The following is a 20,338-nucleotide window of genomic DNA, read 5'->3' on the forward strand; positions in this document are numbered from 1 at the left end:
TGGCGGAGTAAGTCATCGATCTTGGCTTGCTTCGTTGGCTGTGTGGAATCCGCTCCAGGGCTCTCGTACGCTTGAGTGATTCCCCTCTTTTTTGTTGGAAGGACCTCGAACGCAGCCAAGCTTTGTTTGTGTAATTTCTGCGCAAAAAAAAAGCAGATAATTCATTAAAAATATGGCGATATGCTTTCTGACATGAAATAACACTCCGCTAAAGCTGTATTGATAACATCTGACGGCCCAATAAATGCACAAAGCAGAATTAAATTAAAAATATAAAGAGCAAGAACCAAACAGTTTTCTTACCTTCACGTGCTTCTTCAGTTTGGAGCTTGATGACTTGGCACAACTAAAGAGTTTGAGTTGTGGCTGACACAGAAGGCACTTAAAACTTAAATTGTCATCTTTGGCTTCTGTCAGTTAGCAATATTTATTGAGTGCTGTCCAAGGCGATGAAGCTGCACTTGCCGTAGCCATCCTACAGGTCAAGACAACTGCTTGCGAATGAGTGTCGTGGGGGATTTTAACGTCTTCCGCTCTGACAACACACCTTTTTCCAGTACCGGTCCTCCTAGCGGCCGCCACGGGGGACCAAAAAATTACGGGCAGGCACGCCACTCAAAAGCCTCGCTCGCAGAAAACTCGTGCCCAAAATATGTTCGTCCTGCAGTCCCTCTCGCACCCACCCGTACCGGGTTCCTATCAGATTAATGTCACGGTAGCAGGGGCACATTCCCGTGACTAATCTGCAGTGGTCCAAGCAACCTTTTTCTTTACTTTTTCAACTTCGTTCCCCTGCTCGCAGCGTAGTCAACCTTAATCGCCTTGCCCTTTCGCTCTGCTTCCGGCCGTACTGTTTGTTTGCTTGTTTTTTTGCCGGAGGAAAGTTCTCTCCGTCAAATCTCGACCGTACCCTCCACGGCGGCCTTGATCTGCGCATCCCGTGGGTCTGGAGAACTTAAAAACACACACAAAAAAAGTTATTTTTTTAATTTCTAGGAATAAAAGTAACGTAACGAAATTTCGTAACACGTTACTCAAAACAAGTAACGTAAGTCTTTGTAAAAGTAACGAGTACGTTACTACGCTACCAAAAAAAGTAACGCGTTACCGGTAACGCCGTTACTTGTAATACGTTATCGCCAACACTGCTTAAATTAACAAACTGACCACATGTGTCTCTATGCAAACGGTGCAAGAATGGTACCTCTCCATGGGGGATGTGTGAACACTTATTAACGCGGGAATGTCAACCGAAACCATATTGTAATAACAGGCTGCAGCACGGGTTGTACAACATGTGAACATAACTCGCCGTCGAGCCACGGGTAAGAGTAATTGTCCGGGCGTTGACTTGATACGTAGATGTAGGGTGCATTGATGGATATTCACAACAACAAAGTCGCTCTTCTGTCTCCTTAGCGAACGCATGGCTAGTCTTAAAGCCCATGTCTTATTCGTCCTCTAAAAAAGCGCCACATGTATACTCCGGTCGATTTCTGAACAGCCCGCGAACTCTTTTGTTTGCACTACGTCTGTATCAGCTGTCAGGCCTGTTCGGTTTAAAAGAGGAAGCCAGTCACTTCATTTCTTGTCCGCATGTGTCAGCAATTTACTGCTGTTTTTCTCCTAATCCGTGCTAAATTCTGCGCTTCACTGGCTACATTCTACATTTTAAACAAAAACGCACATCCACACATGCCACAAGACTTGTCGAGGCGCTCTCCAACGGTACGCCTGCTGAGGCAAGTAGGGAGCACAGTATCAATTTGCGGACCAGATAGCAACGTCTCAAGGAACACGAAAAGAGCCTCCATTCAAAAAATACCGGTATCTTTTTAGATTTTGTGGTCCTTTCAAAGCAAAAAAAATAATTTCTCTTCCACTCTGTGAAGAAGAATGACCTGCGAAGACGGGCGTACTCCACAGAGTGCACGAAAGAAAACACGTATGTCCTTAATTTGCGGTTGAGCAGATTGATTGATTGTAGGGTTTAACACGCCGACGCAACGCAGGCGGTGAGGCGCGCCGTAGTGGAGGGCTCCGGATTAATTTTGACCACCTGGGGATCTTTAACGTGCGCCGAAATCTCGCACACACGGGCGTTTTTTGCTTTTCGCCTCCATCAGAAAAGCGGCCGCCGCGGCCGGGAATTGAACGCGGTTGAGCAGAAATTCCCAGCAATTATCTGAATGAAGCTTGGAAGGACCCGAGGTTCAGTCCCCCGGACAAACAGGGAGCTGTCTGTATTACTCCCGAGTACTTAGAATCCTGTCGTTTGTGTAACACACCAACTGAATCCGCTCGACCACCGAGACCACGCCGGTCAAGTCACATAGGACTATTTGATGTCTATATATTGTCACGGGACTCGCATATAGGCGGACAATGCCCCACAGGGTAATGACCCAATTAGGACTACGATGATGACGACGACAAAAAAGTTGCTGGCGCAGGCTCTGTTATAAAAGCCATGTACATACTGTACATAGATCAGTCACCTTTCAATACATCGCTTCATCTTCAACATGGTTCGAGTCATTCGCTCTGCCGCCACGTAACAATATAAACCTCCACCAGCACAACGGACCTGTGATCAGTAAGGGCATAAACCTATAGCTTTGCATTCCGCGAACCCCCCCTCCCAACCTGTGCACGCCAGCAACCGGTTATGTGCGCGGGCTTAGAAGCGAAAGCACCGCCGAAAATGTCACTCTAAAATCCCTGTAAGCTGACAAAATATTGCTCCATGTCGGCGTTCCAAGCGGGCCAGTTGCCGTTCATCCGGCAAGGATTTGCAGCCACTTGACGAGCTGGAACTAGAGTACGCAACGGCGGGGGGAGCGGCTATTTATTGTTTTTTTGCCTACTCGCTCTTCTGTTCGGGCCGAGGCTTCTTCACTTCCCGTTCTTCCTCCAAGCGATTGACATGAATTCGTCCCACAGTGACTTAAAGCTGGAAGGTCTCGAGCTTTATTCTTGCAAACTGTCCATTTCTCTCTCCCGTCGTAGGCACCTTACTGCCTTTTGAACACACCAATCCAAACCGAAACCGCTTGATAACGGACAACAGCTGACAGGACGCATCCAGCCACGAGTCTTCCTTCCACGTTTAACTCTCGGACCAGCACAACGAGTGTTATCGGAGGCGGCAGGGAGCCCAGCTGTGCTGGCACGTCCCTCGTCTCTCCCCCTAGCCCCAAACCTGTGCACGCATAAACCGGCAAACGGTGATGGGCGCACACGTAGGCGTGAAATACACCGGCGAAATTGTCGCTCGGAAAGGCTTTCACGTTGAATAAGAATTATGAACTCACGACGGCATTACGGCCGGGCAAGTGGCTCTTCAATTCCCGCCCACTCGGCGAGGAGAAATTTGAGGTGGTCAGAACAGCAGCAGCGGCTTTGGCTGATTTTTACGCCCATTCGCGCTTCTATGTGTCCTCCGCAATCATGTGACAAGGGCCTTCCGCCGTTTTCAGCCGATAGCGACAGTTTTGCAAGAAGCATCGGTAGTGGAGAGGGGAATAGCAGTTGAGATAGAGCCGTCGATGGTGGCGAGGAGGAGCCCCGTAGCGGCGCCGAGTAAATCAGCATCCAAGGAATGAAAACTCGGGGGGGGGTAGACATGTACCGCTCCGCAGTAGTAATCGGTGACAATGTCTAGCGATTACCGCATGCATTGCTGACAAAACAAATACACCGCTCTACCGACCCGGTTCTTGTGATCGGAACTAGTAGATGTGGTATCATCAATACGACGTGGTAGATGTGTACGGAGGGGCTAGCAGCAACTAGATCTGACAAAAACCTGCTTCGAAAACCCTGGTTTTGCTGAAAAAGTTTTAAAGCCCTCTATCCTGTGATGGTTTTACTACTCTCGAACACAAACGCAGAGTAAGCTGTCCTTTCTGTCACGTGCACTGCTTCAGAACACATGTAATCTATTGAACATTGTTTGAGTGTAAGTGCAATGTTCGGAGCCTTGTTGGCTACGCCATATTTAATGGCCCGTTTTGCATCATGGTGATGAAATTAACTGACCATTACTAAGCTTTTATGCAGTCAATCTATGCCGCTCATATGTTGAATCCCTTCGAAGTTGCATAAATAACAAAACATAAAGTAAACCTACATGAAAGGTTCCGATCAATGGTGCTGCGGCTATATTTGTCAGCTATTGTTTTGGTGTAACAAGGAAAAACACTGAATGTCCAGTCGTGTGGAATTTTTGTGCTCGTAATTTTCTAGCCCGAGATGCTAAGGGCTCATTCTTCTTAATAAGAAGCATGGGTTAGCCATTATACAGACGGTATCGTGGTCTCGTTGCGGGCAGTTTCGCATGTTGGGCATAAACAGCGTCTTGTTTTTCTGAATTGGAGAAATCACGGCAGCAGTCTGGAGCTTTATTTGTGGTCTCTTTCTCCAGTACACGTGGCGTGTGCAGAGAATAACGGAGGATGCAAGCACATTTGCGAAGGCAATAATGAGGGAAAGCGCACGTGTGCCTGCCGCACCGGATTTGTGCTCCATCATGACGACCAGGATTGCAAAGAAGGTGAGTTGCGAAAAACTAGCTATTCCTCTGCTAATTTCCCATCCAAAGAGCAAGTCTGTGCAGGTTTTTTGGAAAGACTAACTGAAGCTGAAAGGTACCCTAAAGTTCATGTTCTGGCGAGTGACTTGAACTGACGTGTCACATGCAATGCTCGATTTCAACCGATTTGAAAACTTTGAAGCTGGACCATTTTTGTGAAAAAAAGCAGTGAAATTTTATTCCTCCATTCTGTGTAAACAAGGTTATCGAATAGCAAATGAAAAGATGCACTTTCATTGTTCCTTAAAAATATTCACGATAGGCATTTGCTGTAATTTTGGTGAAAGTGCTGAGGCTCAGTGACTTCTTCAGCTGCACAAGGTTTGAGTGGCATTGCATGTTGAATCCCAGACGCCGCATTAATAGTTTTGGGGCGTGTAGCTGCTGTAACATAAGTGGGATATCAGTTATCAGGGTTTTCAGTTAAAATGCTTCGCGCAATCGAATGTTTATATTTAGGCCCTTGAGGTGCGAGCAAGCTTGGTGGCATTTGGTTTGCTTGGGCATGCTATTTTTGAGCACTGTTTTTGGTACAAAGTTAGCAATATATACCTTTCCAATTGTATTGTGCTTTCTTTATTCATTGGGTATAGCAAAGTTTAACACAGAACGTTTGCCATCACACTTTAAACTTGCATTGTATGACTCATGAACATTGCTATCATTTAGTACAAAAATATTCAAGCCCGTTATGCCTCAACACCATTTGGTGCCAAACAACGTTAAATCATTTATGCCCTTACAGCAACTCCCGGTATTGGCTTCAAATTTAATGCACCTCTATGAACCTGGCTTTAATATTATGTAAGCATAGCGGGCACAGAGCTGACGTTTTGTTCACCTCTCATTAAACTATTGTACAAATATCAACTTGCATTACTGCCTGCCTTTAATGAATCTGAACTTCGCAAGAGCGCCCCTAAGAGGCTTTGTGGTTGATTTTTGTTCTCTAGTTTGCGCAAATGCAGACCGCAAAAATTGCCTTGAGAAAATAAATCTGCTCGCGTGTCTGAAGTTGAAAACCTGCTGATGCCCACCAACTTCTTTACTGTACACTATGTTTGCGTCTCTTCGCATTCCTTTTCTGTCTTTATGCACGAAGTGCTTATGGTGTTTTTTTTTTTTCGGTAAACCAAGGTGACTTACTTTTATTAGCTGGCGTTGCTTTATCTTACACTTCAAATTAAGTCAGCAAGCAGACTGGCAGCTCCACTGTTTTGTTAAAAACCGTGTACTGCGCGGATGTTGTGCACGTATTCAACTAAACTGTTATAAGTTTTATAATGACGGGGCAAGGACTATTCTAGAAATTTAAACTTCCAATTCAGAGTTTTGTGAAAGCAGTGTCTAGTGTACCACACGTCGACACTCCAGCTCGGCGCTGCAGACGTGGCTAGGGTGCAATTGCAATTTTTAAAACTGCTCTGTTGAAGGCCGGAACGTCTGTACTTGTGCTGTAAGGGTTTATTCTAAGCTTGCTTGTTACAAGGTAGATGGCTCAGGTCCTCCTCTTGTCTTCTTCATTTATTTACCTCTTCCTTTTGAATTATTATTTATTGGCTCCGGCGCGTTTTGGGTTAATAAATCATTTATCTCCTTGTTAGGCCATGTTAGGTTTGGTTAGGGTTTTCAGTAAAGCTAAATAAGTGCGAGATGTGGCAGGTTAAGCAAAATTTCGATTGACGTCAATTCAACGGATTGCTAACATTATCGTCGGACAGCACTACAGACATTACCTTTCGAGAATATTGTTAAACTCGCTGATTAGCTGTTCAATACTCGTGGTGCTGGGCTTGCCGCCAAAGTTGGGTAAGTAGCGCAATGAAAGGAACAACAGAAATTACACCTTTCATTCTACCGCTAGCAACAGCGAAGATAGTTCAGTAGTTAAAAAAAGCCAAATCTAATGTAGACACCTGGGTTCACATTCAAACGATAACATGCGAGTTTTTACTTACTGTCTACAGCGCCAGCTATTTTATTGAACTGCCAATATCGAGATTTTTTTGCACAACGTGGCGCTTAAAAGTTTCGCCTTAATGCATGAAGCTAAGTTACAGCAAGTGTATGGTTTTCTAATGCCTCGATTCTTCAACAGAAGCACGCCGCTGTTGTAACGAACGCCGCCGTCTTCTCAGCCGATTGGGTTGATAGCTTGGGTTGATAGCAATTCCTGCCATAACATAGCTACACTGTTTGCTGCGGCCGCGGTTACTCGAAGACTCGCCCGTGTTCTGAGATAGCGTTCGGTCCTTCATTGGTTAGCACTTGAAGGCCTAGACAAAACAATAATTGAAAGTGCGTTACTATCGAAATAAATATAACACGAATAAACAGATTAAAAGGCGAAGTCCTAAACAATTGACCAATAAAGAACCGTAAATAAATGATGTTGAAAATAACAATACAAGGAATCCTACTTCGACACTGTATTGCCTGTAGACTTGAATGGGCCACAAAAACAAGCTAACAGATTCATTGCCAAAACATTACATTAGTATGCGTGAACACACGCAAGTAACAAAATGGCCATTTTCACGCATCTACATTTCCTCTGCTTTTTGCGAATAACGCTCTTTAGTTAGCGCCGCAGAAGTTGCATTCTTCGGTTACCTTACCGTCAGTGATTCTTTGAAAAAGCGGGGCACATAAAATATTACTTATGCCAAATGCGCTTCTTTCTTATTTTTGGCGATGATAGAGTAATTTTTTTTCCTACTGTGCGCCCGAACATCGACGAGCCATGTAGTCGCAGCATGAGCGGAAAGTTTATTTTAAAGCAGTTCCACTCAACGTAAAAGCGTTTAAGTGCAGAGCACTGATTCGACAAAGGGGCTGTGGCGGTGTTCTCCGTTCTTTCCTACCTACTCACTACCCTACCTACTCACTACCTACTACGCTACCTACAATTAATGAAATAAACAGTGGTTTATTCAATGTAATTGAATTTTTCCGTCTTTGCAGGGCTCGCGCGGCTTTGCCAGGGACATCTCACATCCTTTTCTCTATCTTTTCTTTCTTATTTTGCGTACACTAGCACGAGCGTAAATTTTGGTTCTTTTCGTGCTTGCTTTTAACTCGCACGTCCTGCAGCCTTTCTGCACCGTTTTGAACACAACATTTTTTTTGCTTACGTGGTCACATTTTTTTGCCTACTATCATAAAAGCAAGCTAACGAACATTCCATACAAAATGAACGCATGGATTGCTGTTTAAGTGGCTATATGTTGCCTCCAACGCATCTGCAGCTTTTTTTGTGTGTGAAATAAGGGGGATATGACCAGTGCCAGCTGATCCAGAAATGTGGAACGGTTCGACCTATATAAACTTTTTCAAGTATCATCAACTTGTGGTGGGAAGGCTGAATCGCGAGACAAGCTGGTACCTTTAAGAAGCCTCTGTTTGTGTCCGTAGCGCCCCGTGGCTGTTTGGCTGTGCGAAGCCGCTGCAACACCGCGACCACGCACGAGCTACGACAGCAGGACGGCCGCCTTAAGTGCCCCGCACTTACTTAAAATCAGGTCAAAACTCTCAGGGATCTGAATTTTGGGTACAAATAACGCACTTTAGGTCATAATAGGAAGATTGGTTGGAATGGTGCATGGTTGATCGTAGGAAAACAGAACAAAAATTGCACGAGCACGTTAAAATTGACACCTAACAGTGTTTTGTTACTCCCTCCTAAGTCTACACCCTTCCTTTGGAGCTGTTTCGTCATGTGCTTTTTTGTTTTTGAAGATAAATTAAAACCTGCAGATCTTCTGAGTGACTTTATTTTCTCATATAGCCGATTCCTTATAAAAACGATTTAAAGACCGCTTTTAAAGACCGCTATAAACTATTAGTAAGACTACCAAACAATTTCTCTTCCGTGAATTTTTTGCCCTACAAATATAGCGTTACTTGGCTTATGCACAGTCGGTTTTGAATGCCTTTTAATTACCACTGCCTTTTAATTACCATAACTAAAGAACATGTTACCAAAAGTGGGCCTTAATTGCGGCAATAATGTGCCTCCAATGCATCATTTGTAGAGAAATATGTCTGGAATGGTGTTTTCTTCTAAGACAACGACAAAAGCTCTCGGAGAAGAGTTTTCGTTACAGTCGTTCGAGGGCATATTTCAACGTTTATATAGTACTGCCACATTTACACGCTCGCATACAACTATAATTCTGAGTAATATATGTCTGGAGCAATGTTTTTCGTCCATTACACGCAGAGGCCTCCGAAGGAAAAATTGTGCACTTCAACAGTCTTGCACAACCCAACGGGTCGGTGGCACTTTCGTGGAAGTGGCGTGGCGGCATGGCACCCAGCAAACTCTCGGGCTTCTACTTGAGGGCAACTTCACTAGACAACAGCTCCCTAATCACTCTACCTCCCACGTCGACAAGCTTCACTGCTGACCAGCTGCGTGCTTACACCGAGTATGATATTGCATTGTGGCCATTTTACAAGTCCGAAGATGACATTGATGAGAAGCTTTGGAAGCCAGCCACGCTGACAGTGCACTCGCCTGCATCAGGTAAGGCTTATATAATTAATACATCGAGAACAGCACTGATTTTGTTGCCTGCAAAATCAAGAGATACGTTGCCTCAGCGCATCCACTCTTTCCGGATGAAAGATTAAAGAATATTTTAGGAACTAAAGCACATAATATTTTCTGGAAACCAGCATAGCTCAAGTTAAGAAGAGCAAACGAGTCAGCCGGAAATAAGGTTTGCATCCTTCCCTCATACAAGAATGCTCTTCAACGGCTCACAGCCGATCAAAATATTCTTTTTGCTTTTGATCCAAATTATTAACAATACAGCTATCACTATCCATTTGTGTTTTAGAAAAACGTAGTTTTATCTAACATTCGACAAATAAAAAGCAGATAATGCAACAGGTACGTTATGATACCTACAGAAATAGACCTACAGTTACCACTGCAATTGTAGATCTTGAAGTTGTGCAATTATGGAAACTCTGCCACTTTGAAAATTATATATAAAGATAAAACTTACTACTCGACGTACTCGGAAGCAAAAATAACATAATACTTCAGAAAAGAGCGAGTAGGCGTATCCAAAACGCTCAACGCTTCGTAATTTCCCAAACTAGTGGTTTACACTATTTCGGGGTTTCTATGAAAACTCACCTGTAAGAAAAAAGAATTCGTATGTCAGTAACGACCAAAACTGGGGAATGTCTATCACCGATGATGATGAAGTTGGCAAGCACAGAATAAACTGCGGGTTTCAACAAAAACTAATACGGGTAATGAGGTCAGGAATTACCGCGACAATGCCATTTTATTCGAGTACTTACGTTTTGTTACAAGCGCCTTCCACACCATATATGCTGGGCTTGACGCGCAGCACACGTGTTTTTTCTGCTTCTAAGGCGACGCTTTTTTCGTGTCACCCGTGTCATCTGTAAGCCGTTTAAAACGCAGTCCGGGAAAGCCAGCCTCCGCTGACTGATGCGGGTCATTGTTTGTAAAGGTAGAGCGGCTAAAAAACATAACTTTCCGTGGTCGTACTCAAAACTGGGTCCCTCATGTCGTGAACCTGATGTCCATCCGATGGCGCTGTTCCGGCAATGTCGAAGCAGTCAAAATTTTCAGAGGGGGGCACGGACGTGCACAATTAGACAGAAAATGCACCCCTCCGCGTTGCTACGTTGATGATTGAACGCTAGAAAATGCCATCGAATGACCATACCAGCAAAGACCTACAGAGCGCAATAACAGAGCATTTAAACGTTCTTATAGGAAACCGGTTCTCGCGTCTGGGCTGGTTCGTTTCTTGTATGACTTCATTTTGAAAAAGATTATGGAAAACTTTGCGTTCGCCCACCGTTCTTGTGTCTACAGATGGGTAATTTATTTGTGGTATTCTGCACCACTAAAGTTGTTTTGAAGGAAAAGGGCGTTGCTTGGCGGTTACTGTCCTGAAATATCCTACTTTGTAGGAAAATGTAATCAATGTAGATATCCAAGCTCGCTGAGGAAGTGCTCCGCATTCGCTTCAACGACGTCGATGTAAATGCGTGTAAATCTTATCGCGTGCAGGGAAAATGTCAACCTTTAAATTCACCGACGTCCTGTTCACGTCTCTTTGCCGACTGCTGCTTCGACGTTTGGTTCGTTATTAAGTTTAGTGTGGCGCAGAAGTTCTTTCCAATAAAGTTTTATTCTCTCAAACACCCTTCATCGTCTTCGGCTCGTGACATCCACTAAATCTGTTGAGCACGCACCCTTGATGCTCTCTACACCTTCCCAAAACCAACAAGCAAGGGTTTATTAACCAAGTCCAAAGGCGAAGTTTACCACCCAGTTTGGCTTCCTGCAGGAAGAGCCTAACATAACGAGTTGCGAAACCACTCCTATGGTGTAAGAAGCCACTTGACCAACGGCCGTGTATCAGCCCGACAAACCGCCCCCTTTCAGAAGATTGTTCGCAGAAGACTGGGATGATTTGTGGGAGAGGTCGTATTTTCAACAGCGTGTATGAGGGAAAAAACCCGTTGACATGTGTTCGTTTGTCTAGAAGATGTAACTGAAAATGCATAAAACCCAGAAGACTACACAAACACCCTGGATAAAGCCTGTTCGGGTTGGCCTGTCAAAAAGGTTCACTATATTGCAGGAAGTAGTGATTCTCGCAAGGCCCAAACAAATATCCTCTTCTGTTTGTAGAAGAAATGAATAGGCTTTTCTTGGAGATTACCCTAAGAACACAAAAACAGAAATGCTATGCTTTCAAGGCCGTGAAACGAAACAGGACCTTTTCTTTGGGCTTAAAACAGTCGGTCAGTACTCGACTGAAGCTGGAATGACTGAGAAGATTCTTTAAGCGTGCTCAGTATGACGGACAAGTTAACACATTGAAACCAAACTCCGCCATTGCCCTTAGAGTTCCAAATATCATGCGGGACGCCATCCGCGCCGTCGCTCGCGAAGACGTCGTGAAGCTCTTCCAAGCGACCGCGCAACCTCAATTCTATACATTATGCGAAATAGACTTGAATGTGAACATCTTCGATAGAACTCTGTCTGGTTGGGTTAAACTAGAACAGGCAAATACACCAACCAAGGGCGTTTATTCAAAGCGGTCTCAATGTTTCGGAGCCACCTCGGCTCCTTCATCAAGGGTGATTGTGTACGACAAGAAGCAGCGGTTATATAGGTGTCTTCTTCTTTTTCTTTCGTCACCCGTCACCCACTGTCCGTCACCCACTGTCAACGCGAATTGGATATTGTATTGAAGCATGCTAATTTCTTCATTGTAAACCCGATGCAATCGCAAAACAAAACCGAAAAAGTTGACACTTTCGCTAAAGCGCTACACAAAGACTTTTTTCGAGATTGAAGCTATGTCACGTGTGAGTTGCAAAACTCGTAATTATTACCAAATACAGCGCACGAGCAACGCGGCAATCACATTAACGCGTGTCTACGCACGGGTGTCAAGCGATCTTGATACAGGCTGAAGACCTTGTAGACGTCACTCGTCACCGTTTAAGAGCCCAGGGATGTTCTAGTGGCGCTTGCGGAAAAAAAGGCGCCACAGTGAGGTTTTACGCTGACGGCGAAAGACTGAAAAACAACATGAAAATTTAAGTATGAGTCGCGCACAACGCTATCGATTATCTCTACCGTGCCAAGTTCTTCTCCTTAAGCCGGACAATCGGCTCCTGGCTAATCGAAGTAGATGAGAAGGAGAGCAGCATATAGTTCATTTACCGTCGAGCTTATGGTGACAAGGTATGAAGTGTAGGGTGACGCCTTCTAAATTGCACATGTCACCAGCAACGTTCCCCAAACTTATCAATGCTGTCCTAGCCAGCCTGAAGTGGCAGAAATGCCTAGTGTATCTCGACTGTGTTGTTTTATATTCTCGGATGCTCGACGATAACTTGCAAAGCCATAGTCGGTGCATGACGCTATTTGTACGTTGAAGTTAACGTTTAATCCTTAAGAGTGCCGCTTCTCGTAAGGGCAACTCGATTTTTAAGGCCAGGTCTTCAGCGCCGAGTGAGTGTTTCTTCACTCAACAAAAACTTCGGAAATACTTACTTTTCAAGATAAGACGGCACCAAATGCGTGCGTTGACAATTCGTACTGTGGGCGTACTGCCCGCTCTTCCTATTAAACTTGACACAAAAAGCCGAACAACCCACCCTCTGAACGAAAACCGCGTTTTGTGTTGCTCGAAAGACTCACACCACGCCGCATTTTGCGTGCTTCAAAATCACATCCAGCGTGCGCCTGTGTCCGCATATTTCGATGAGTATGTCGAGTAAAAATGCAAATAGACGCAATTGAGGTAGGCATGGATGACAACCTCGTTAAAACCAGAGGAAGGCCTGCGAAAAAGTAATCGCCTTCTCCAGCCGCGGTGAGCCTAGGCTTGAAAAAACGAGTGCCAGGCCATATTGACCACCATTTCGTACTTTGATTAAATGAGATAAAAAACTCCCTGCCGCTGTGTGGCTCGCAAACTTATGGGGCCCCTCTGGTCATCTTGAGCGATAGAGCCTGTGCCTGCAGCATTTCCCGGTTACCATCTTCCGCAAATCCGGTAGAAAACCAGAGAAGGAAGAAGGCCTATTACACAGCTCCTTTGCACGAATACACAAAAGACGCCTATGAAGGCTTCGTATTTCCGCACCGTCACGGAGAGACACCTCACCGCCAAGCAGAGTGCGGTATTTGAGAAGGATGCCGCGATCCACCACCATAAAAGACTCAACATTGCCAAGCCTAGACCTTTCTAGCCAAACATTCTTGCCTTCTGCCGCAAAAATTACGTCCTTATCAAAAGCTATATGGAACACTGAAAAAGAAAGTGTTATCTTCTCGTCGTCACCGTAGTGCTTTTTAACGTACCTTTTGTAAGTAAGCGAGCAACACCCACCCCACAAATATCTCGGAATAACTTGTACACTGAAGAACTAAAAGCGCAACACTATTGATTCCGCCTATAATCCGATGTCACCCACGACATCCTAACACACAGCAACTGCAAGTGACAAAAAGAGCCGATTGTGACCCCGTCAAAATTCTAAATGACATCATCAAGTGTTGAGGCCTTTCCCAAAGGTAGACATGGACCTTCTAGTGCAATTTCGTAGTCATAGTGCTGAGTGTTTCCTGACTTCCTGACCTCCTGACCTCATGACTTCCTGACTTCATGACACCCGACTGCAGCGGTTTCAAGAACTTCTCAAATTTTGGCCACCAAGTTTTGCGACACACGATCGCTGAAAATCTAATCAGGAAGCCCGAAACGGCCTTCACTGCAGAGCGCGTGCGAGAATTCTAAGCTGCAGAAACTCGAAATATTGACCACGGCGAAAAAGGCCAAACGAGCGATCCAATCGAACACCTGTACAAGACTATCGCTGATATACTGCTTCGGCACATCGACATTGAAAGTTGACGTGGTACAAAATTCTACTTTTCGACATATATACAGTTACCTAGAAAACTATGGACATGACTCTAGCTTCCCTAGGGAAGACAGGCGACTACAACGAGCTCAGATGTTACGCCCACTGGTACCTACAACTTGGTAAGGACGCCTGGAATTTTCGTCTAGTCCATCCAACAACACTGCAGGTCGTAGATTCCAGACGACATCTTAGAGTAAGGGACGACGAGTATCCGGTGATCTCGTGTGGACTTGGACCACAGTTAGACGAGTTGGCCTCAATGAAGAGCGGCGATGGCATTTCAGAGAACACTGAATGCGACGACGTTTGGCCTCCTTAGCTGCGCAGTTCTTCCCTGTGGTAATAACGAGCCATTACAAGGATGCATGCGGCCCGATGTTGTCCCCGTGCGTTTCCACAAGCCCTAATACGCAGGCGATACGGTTTGTAGGGTGTGGGTACTTCTTTTCTTTTAGCGACTGGTCGATACGCTTTTATAGGGGTAATGCCAAGAGTCATACCTTCAAGTTTTGCTACCTATGTTTTGTTACCAGCGCCTTCATTTGCTCGGCATCATATCTCTTGTTTCAGACGAATCACTCGCTTCCTGCCTGTTTGACCCCAAAACGGGAATGTTGCCTAGATGTAAAAGTTTTGTTGCTTTGCAGCCACTATCTTTGAGCGCACTTGTTTATTCCCGCATACTCCCAGTGCATATCGGTGTTTCTGCAAAAAGAGCACCATCAAAAAAAGCGTGCCAATGAATCCCCGTGGCAATAAATATGTGACGCTATTTCGTGCACGTCATTGTGCTGGCTGCTTATTGGAATCGTGTTTTTTAAGTTAATGATGGTCCATAAGTCAGCTCAAAAAATATTTAATTCTTATCACCACCCTGACATTTATAAAACTAACACTAAGAGCTGAATACATTCAACCGGTTTTCACATGAAAGAGTTTGAGAATGTTCATTTGTTTGCCGAAAATCAGCTGTGACGGTGGCTCACATACTTGTGCCAGCGTGTCAATATAGAATACCATTTTGCTTATTCCAGAAAACTGGAAGCTTGAAGCTGCAAATTCTTCGCATAATAATCGTCATAGACACCGTCACATTGGCTAACGCAGAGTAGTGACAGAATTTGCTCAATGATCAATTTAAAAGGCATGGTATTTTTTGGGAACACAACCATAGGCACGCTACACGCAAGCCTAGCACTCAACTCATTGCAATTTAGGATGACTACAGGCCCATTTTAAATAGATTGCACCAACCCGCCGCGGTGGCTCAGTGGCAAAGCCGTTGTGCTGCTGAGCCCGAAGATGCGGATTTGATTTCCGGCCGCAGCGCCCTCTTTTCTGATGAAAGCGAAAAGCGAAAATGCCCGTATGTTCAAAATTTTGGCGCACGTTAAAGAGATCCCCAGGTGGTCAAAATTCATCCGGAGCACTCTACTACGGAGCGCCCCATCGCCTGTGTAGCGTCGGTGCGCAAACCTTATAATCAATCAATGAATAGACAGCAATTAGTATAGGTTCATTTCGGTTTTCAAATGACCGAAATGAAGTTGCAAAATTCTAATCACTCTTGTTATTGTTATCGAAGGGGTTAAGGTGCTGGTGATTATTCGGTTTGGTTGTGTCCTGGAAATATTGTAGGAAGACTCCTTCAGCACCACTTTAGCGTGATGTGTGCCAATATCCACGCAGCCCCTACCGCACCATCTGCCGTTACGCCATGGCCTGAATCGGAATGGCAGCGACCGGATGAGCCGACCTTAACCATTTACGGGCCCGTGGCGTGGAACTCCAAGCCAGTCGGCTACCGCGTGCGGGTGGAACCTACTGACGGCGGCGACCAGAAGGAACGCCTCATAAAACTTCAAGGCCAAAGCAATTACGAGCTAAACGTCACTCTTTCGGTAAAACCCGGACGAAAGTACACCGTTTTTGCCAGCGCCTGCGGTATGGGAGACATGGGAGAAACTCTTGTAGGACCAGAAACTACAGCTACTATCGGAAATATTTCTGTGGGTAAGATACAAATATCAAAATTGGCGGTTTGCCTTCTAGTGCACACGTCTTCAAGCGGAGAAGCAGTGAAATTGTGTATTGACTAAGTACCAGTGACCATAGAAAGAAAACTGTTAAGACACCGATAGTATCTTGGGAGACGGAGGTAATATTTCTTGGCTTTTTTTCGAGAGGCGTAACTAGGGCTTACAGCGTGTGTGTTTTTTACGAATGATGGTATACTAGAAGACCACGATGAATGGTTTCTCAGGTAACCTGGAATTGTATTGAATTTTTCTCTAGGGCAAGTGCTATATTTAGCTACTTTCAAGCACAAGCTATAATGTAGCTCAAGCAATATTTAGGCAACATTTCGGTCTTGTGTAGCATGTTAGTCTTTCTTTCTGTGCTGTTCATGGCTACGGCTAAATAAGAAGGCCGTAGTGGTTTTTTGTAACTCCTCATGGGCGTTATCATGCGAGCAATTCCTGTATGCGGAACACCGTAGTAATGCCTCATTTTGCGAAGAACCTCTGAGCATGTGGTTAAGATGGAGGCTTTCAAGGCAGTGATGCTTTACGTGTTACCACGTGCTTGAAGAGGCCTCATTTTTTCCAAATTTACTAAGAACCCCATGTGGTCCAGTATCCAATTACACTTTATAGTTAGGTATCGCCTCAGGTAGAGAATATAATGTTTATTTATGTAAAAAATCACGGGTTATTAGGCTTGCTTTGAGCTACACGGTTTTCAGAATCTTCGCCAGTGGCCGGATATTAGCGATTCGTAACAGCACCAAAACTTTTTATAGATGGTGTAGGTGTCCTCAAACGTAGCAGAACGCTTCGTCAGGTGGTTCAGGAGGGGTCATGCCGCTAAATGAAGACATTTCTTCACTCTGGTCTCACCCACTCACGTCTAAGGCCTAATACAATGCCACCCTTTATGATTGGCCAGGGCGAAAGCCAATACATGGCCACAGAGAACTCTGAATAATGTGCATAGGAAGCAACGAGCTCAAAACATCTTGCTCAAGAGGGAATGTTTTGTAAAATACTTTTTCTGTCATCGAAGCTTTAGTACGTGCAAGAATGCGTAAGCGATATTCTATGAACCAAATCATTGTAGGAAAATGTTCATTGAAATAATGGTTTTGACTCATAACTTCCTCTTTAGGCAATAAAACGTTTAGCTTCACTTCATATGTCTGTTTCCGCAATTTTCGTTTCATAGACGAATACGTTGGTCAGAACGCCATTAAATACATTTTCAGACAGCGTATCATTCCAACAAAAATACGCAGTGTTCCCTTTACTCTTGTAAAATTTTTGCAGTCCGCCAGCTTGTATATTGTGTATGTCGCGGTCTGTACAAGGAAAACTATTTTACTTATGCCCCCTTGTAGCCAAAGCTTCGTGGTACGTTTTTTTGTTTGCCAAAAATATTTTTGGCCGATTCTTCTTTATTTTCTAATATCATCCGAGCTATGTGTTTGTCTTACACTGGCCATATTCACTGCACCGCAAAGACAAGGTGGTAAAAAGTAGCGTGCGCACAGTTCTGCTCTGTAGTGTTATTGCACCGTAGGTGTGGCTTCAAGCAAGTTTTCAATACAAAACAATGCCGAGGTATTCATATAGTTACTCCAATGCAAGGTATTCCCGACCAATGCATTCATACCTTGTATTTTCTGATACTGTAGGCTTGAGCAATATAGCTCAAGCTTTATAAAAAAAGAGCAAGTTTTCCAAAAATTCAGGGTTCCTGAGTATCTTGTAGACACGTTTATTAAAACAAGTAATAAAAATACAAAATTTGCACAACAATTACCCTAAAGGATAACCTGTTGAAACTGCAAGTTCGGCCTTTTTGAAGAAAAGAAAAATATCAAAAAGGGTGTGCCCAAAACGAAAACAATGCACTGCTTCAAAAAATTTAAACTAGAAATTGTTTATTTTTATTTTGCTCTTGATGCCCAGTCAACATCAAGAGGGTGATTACGATAGCATTTCCGCATTCAATTTCTGTATTTGCCAGCAGAGTCGTATCGTGTATTCGTCGAAGTTGAAAATTTGAGGTTCCTGGGTACACACACGTATCCCGTGTTAAAAATTAGGTGAACAAGTTGTCTAGCTTCAGATACCTTTCACCTGTTAAGAGTTATACTATAAATTCTTTTTGAGTACTTACAGAAGTCAAACAAACTTTTCCTTTGGTTTCAACGCTAAATCCACTTTTCTAGACACATTTTTATGACTGCTTAGAAATTTTCTAATTGCGAACGCGAGCAAATGGGTTTGAATATATATTATTTGCTGCTTACATTAAGGTAAAATATAGCAGACATTTACCGAAATTTTAATCACCTATGTAGTTTTCTTGGTTTACCGAATAATCATCATATTGTGTGGCATTTGACTAATTTGTAACCAAAAATGACGGGAGTCTGTGCCAGGTACATGTAGAGTTGATCACTCTTATACTCATTTAGGTAACATTCAAGCAAACCCTTGTCCAATTAGTATCAGAAAATATGCTGGGGACATTATGTAAAGGTCCTCTGCTGTAAAAAACTACAAAAAATAGCGTTGCCTGGTGCCAAGGAAAACTCTTTCATGAATCTCTTGAAGAGCAAATGTTACTCCTTCGACAACGCCGGCAGAACGTTTTCGCCTGCGCAGCACCCCCCCCCCCCCCTACCAAGACCAAATATACCATCTTCGCGTCGCAGTGGAAGAAAACAGCTCCGCTTCCTTCGCAGTGCACACTTCTTGACAGCAGCTCTTCGTTATGAGAGTATTCACATTCGCATCCCGTGCACTGCAAATTATTTTCGGAGAACGACAACAGACATTTTGTGGCTTTATTTCCTCGCCCACAGCAAGACTTGTACCGCTTGAAGCTACTCTGCTCGGAAATGTAACGTTAAGCGCTTCACCTAGCTTGAGAAAGAAGCTGATGAACACCACTGGTAAACTAATCATATGTAAAAAGAAAATTCATCACGCGAACACCCGTATCTTTACGAAAAACAAACGGGGAATGCAGGAGAGACCAAACTGCTGGCCTCATGACCGAATAACTGAGTAGACGGGTATTTATCGACCGTTTATCGACCACAAAGAAGCACTAGTAGACTGCGTCTTTCTGAGGCAGTCTACCATATTGCATTTTTATTACGCCAAGCTTTTTCTCTGGCTTGCAATTATGTCACCTTGAATTTTTCAGTAACGTACATTTATGCATGTTATGTTGCCGAAATAAAACAATGATAAGAAGTGTTCTTTATGGCCAACGAGTGTTATGAAAATTGCAGCGGAAAATTAATTTACCACATGCCGATACATACTATTTCTAATTTAGAACTCTGCAGTGTGCTGACTAAATGCGCCAAAACAAGTACATTTTAAAAATACTCTTGTATTGTGTTCTATTTCTTTGGTTGCGTTTTTTTCTCGACAGCACCGATCAAATTACTTGCAAAAGTTGAGATTGCTGACCCGACCAGTGCTGTGCTGTTTTGGCAATCTCCCACCCCCGCTGAAAGATTTGAGGTATGTATTCGAATGTGTAATCAACGGGGTCTTTGTGTGGACAGTTAGAGCAAGCATTACATGAGCCCTTGTACGACATAAGATATCTGTTTTCAGTGTGGTTACCAGCTGGAAGCAAAGGTATTTCCCTTCTCCTACTGCTCTAAACGACGTGCCGTCACATACGACGCGCAGTGCACATGCACACGTGCAAAACTCGTTTGCTGCGCAACGCACGAAAGCCTCTACACGCTCACCAGGACATTATAGAAACGCTGTAACAGATTGCGCGTATTCACTCTTGGCACCAAACACTAAAACCAACGTCGTCGTGCAGGCTGAAAGTTCTCTTTCAGATGCTTTTTTTTTTCTTGTAAACAGGGGTCCTTTTTGTCTACGTAAGGGGAGATACCACACATAAAATGTTACATAGAAGGGTATCTGCAGTGCATGCGAAAGGCATTTTCTTCCTTTTGTTTTCCTGACTGGGATGCTTTTGTGTCAATTTAAGAATAGTAGCTCCTTAACATTCGGAAAAAGCTGCTGGCGTGCTATCTTCGTAAAAAAGCGCAAGGCTCTGAAAGCAGGTGACCATAAAAATGGCTATAATAAGGCGCTTTTCAAAACAACTGGCAAAATATAATCATAAGATTGGCGTACGATTCCATTTTTCAGTGCGATAGAACAAATATTGTAGCTTCTTTTGCAAACGGTATTATTTTCCAGGTATTCACAGCCACGGCTATTTTGGGAAAGTTTCTCAAGATAA

At 44.0% G+C, this 20,338-nt stretch overlaps 1 protein-coding gene across 1 annotated transcript in view; it reads left to right on the top strand.

Moving 5' to 3' along the window:
- LOC144140060 (uncharacterized) overlaps window positions 1–20,338 on the top strand; it is a 79,392-nt gene that overhangs the window by 26,641 nt on the left and 32,413 nt on the right. Inside the window, exons 2-5 of the mRNA XM_077672262.1 lie at window positions 4,427–4,555; window positions 8,817–9,122; window positions 15,734–16,057; window positions 19,499–19,590. Coding sequence (XP_077528388.1) covers window positions 4,427–4,555; window positions 8,817–9,122; window positions 15,734–16,057; window positions 19,499–19,590 — 851 coding nt within the window. The remainder of the gene's footprint in view (window positions 1–4,426; window positions 4,556–8,816; window positions 9,123–15,733; window positions 16,058–19,498; window positions 19,591–20,338) is intronic.

The sequence above is a fragment of the Haemaphysalis longicornis genome, unplaced genomic scaffold (assembly GCF_048455015.1).
Source record: "Haemaphysalis longicornis isolate Haplotype H1 unplaced genomic scaffold, Haemaphysalis longicornis Haplotype H1 scaffold_5, whole genome shotgun sequence".
NCBI lineage: Eukaryota > Metazoa > Arthropoda > Arachnida > Ixodida > Ixodidae > Haemaphysalis > Haemaphysalis longicornis.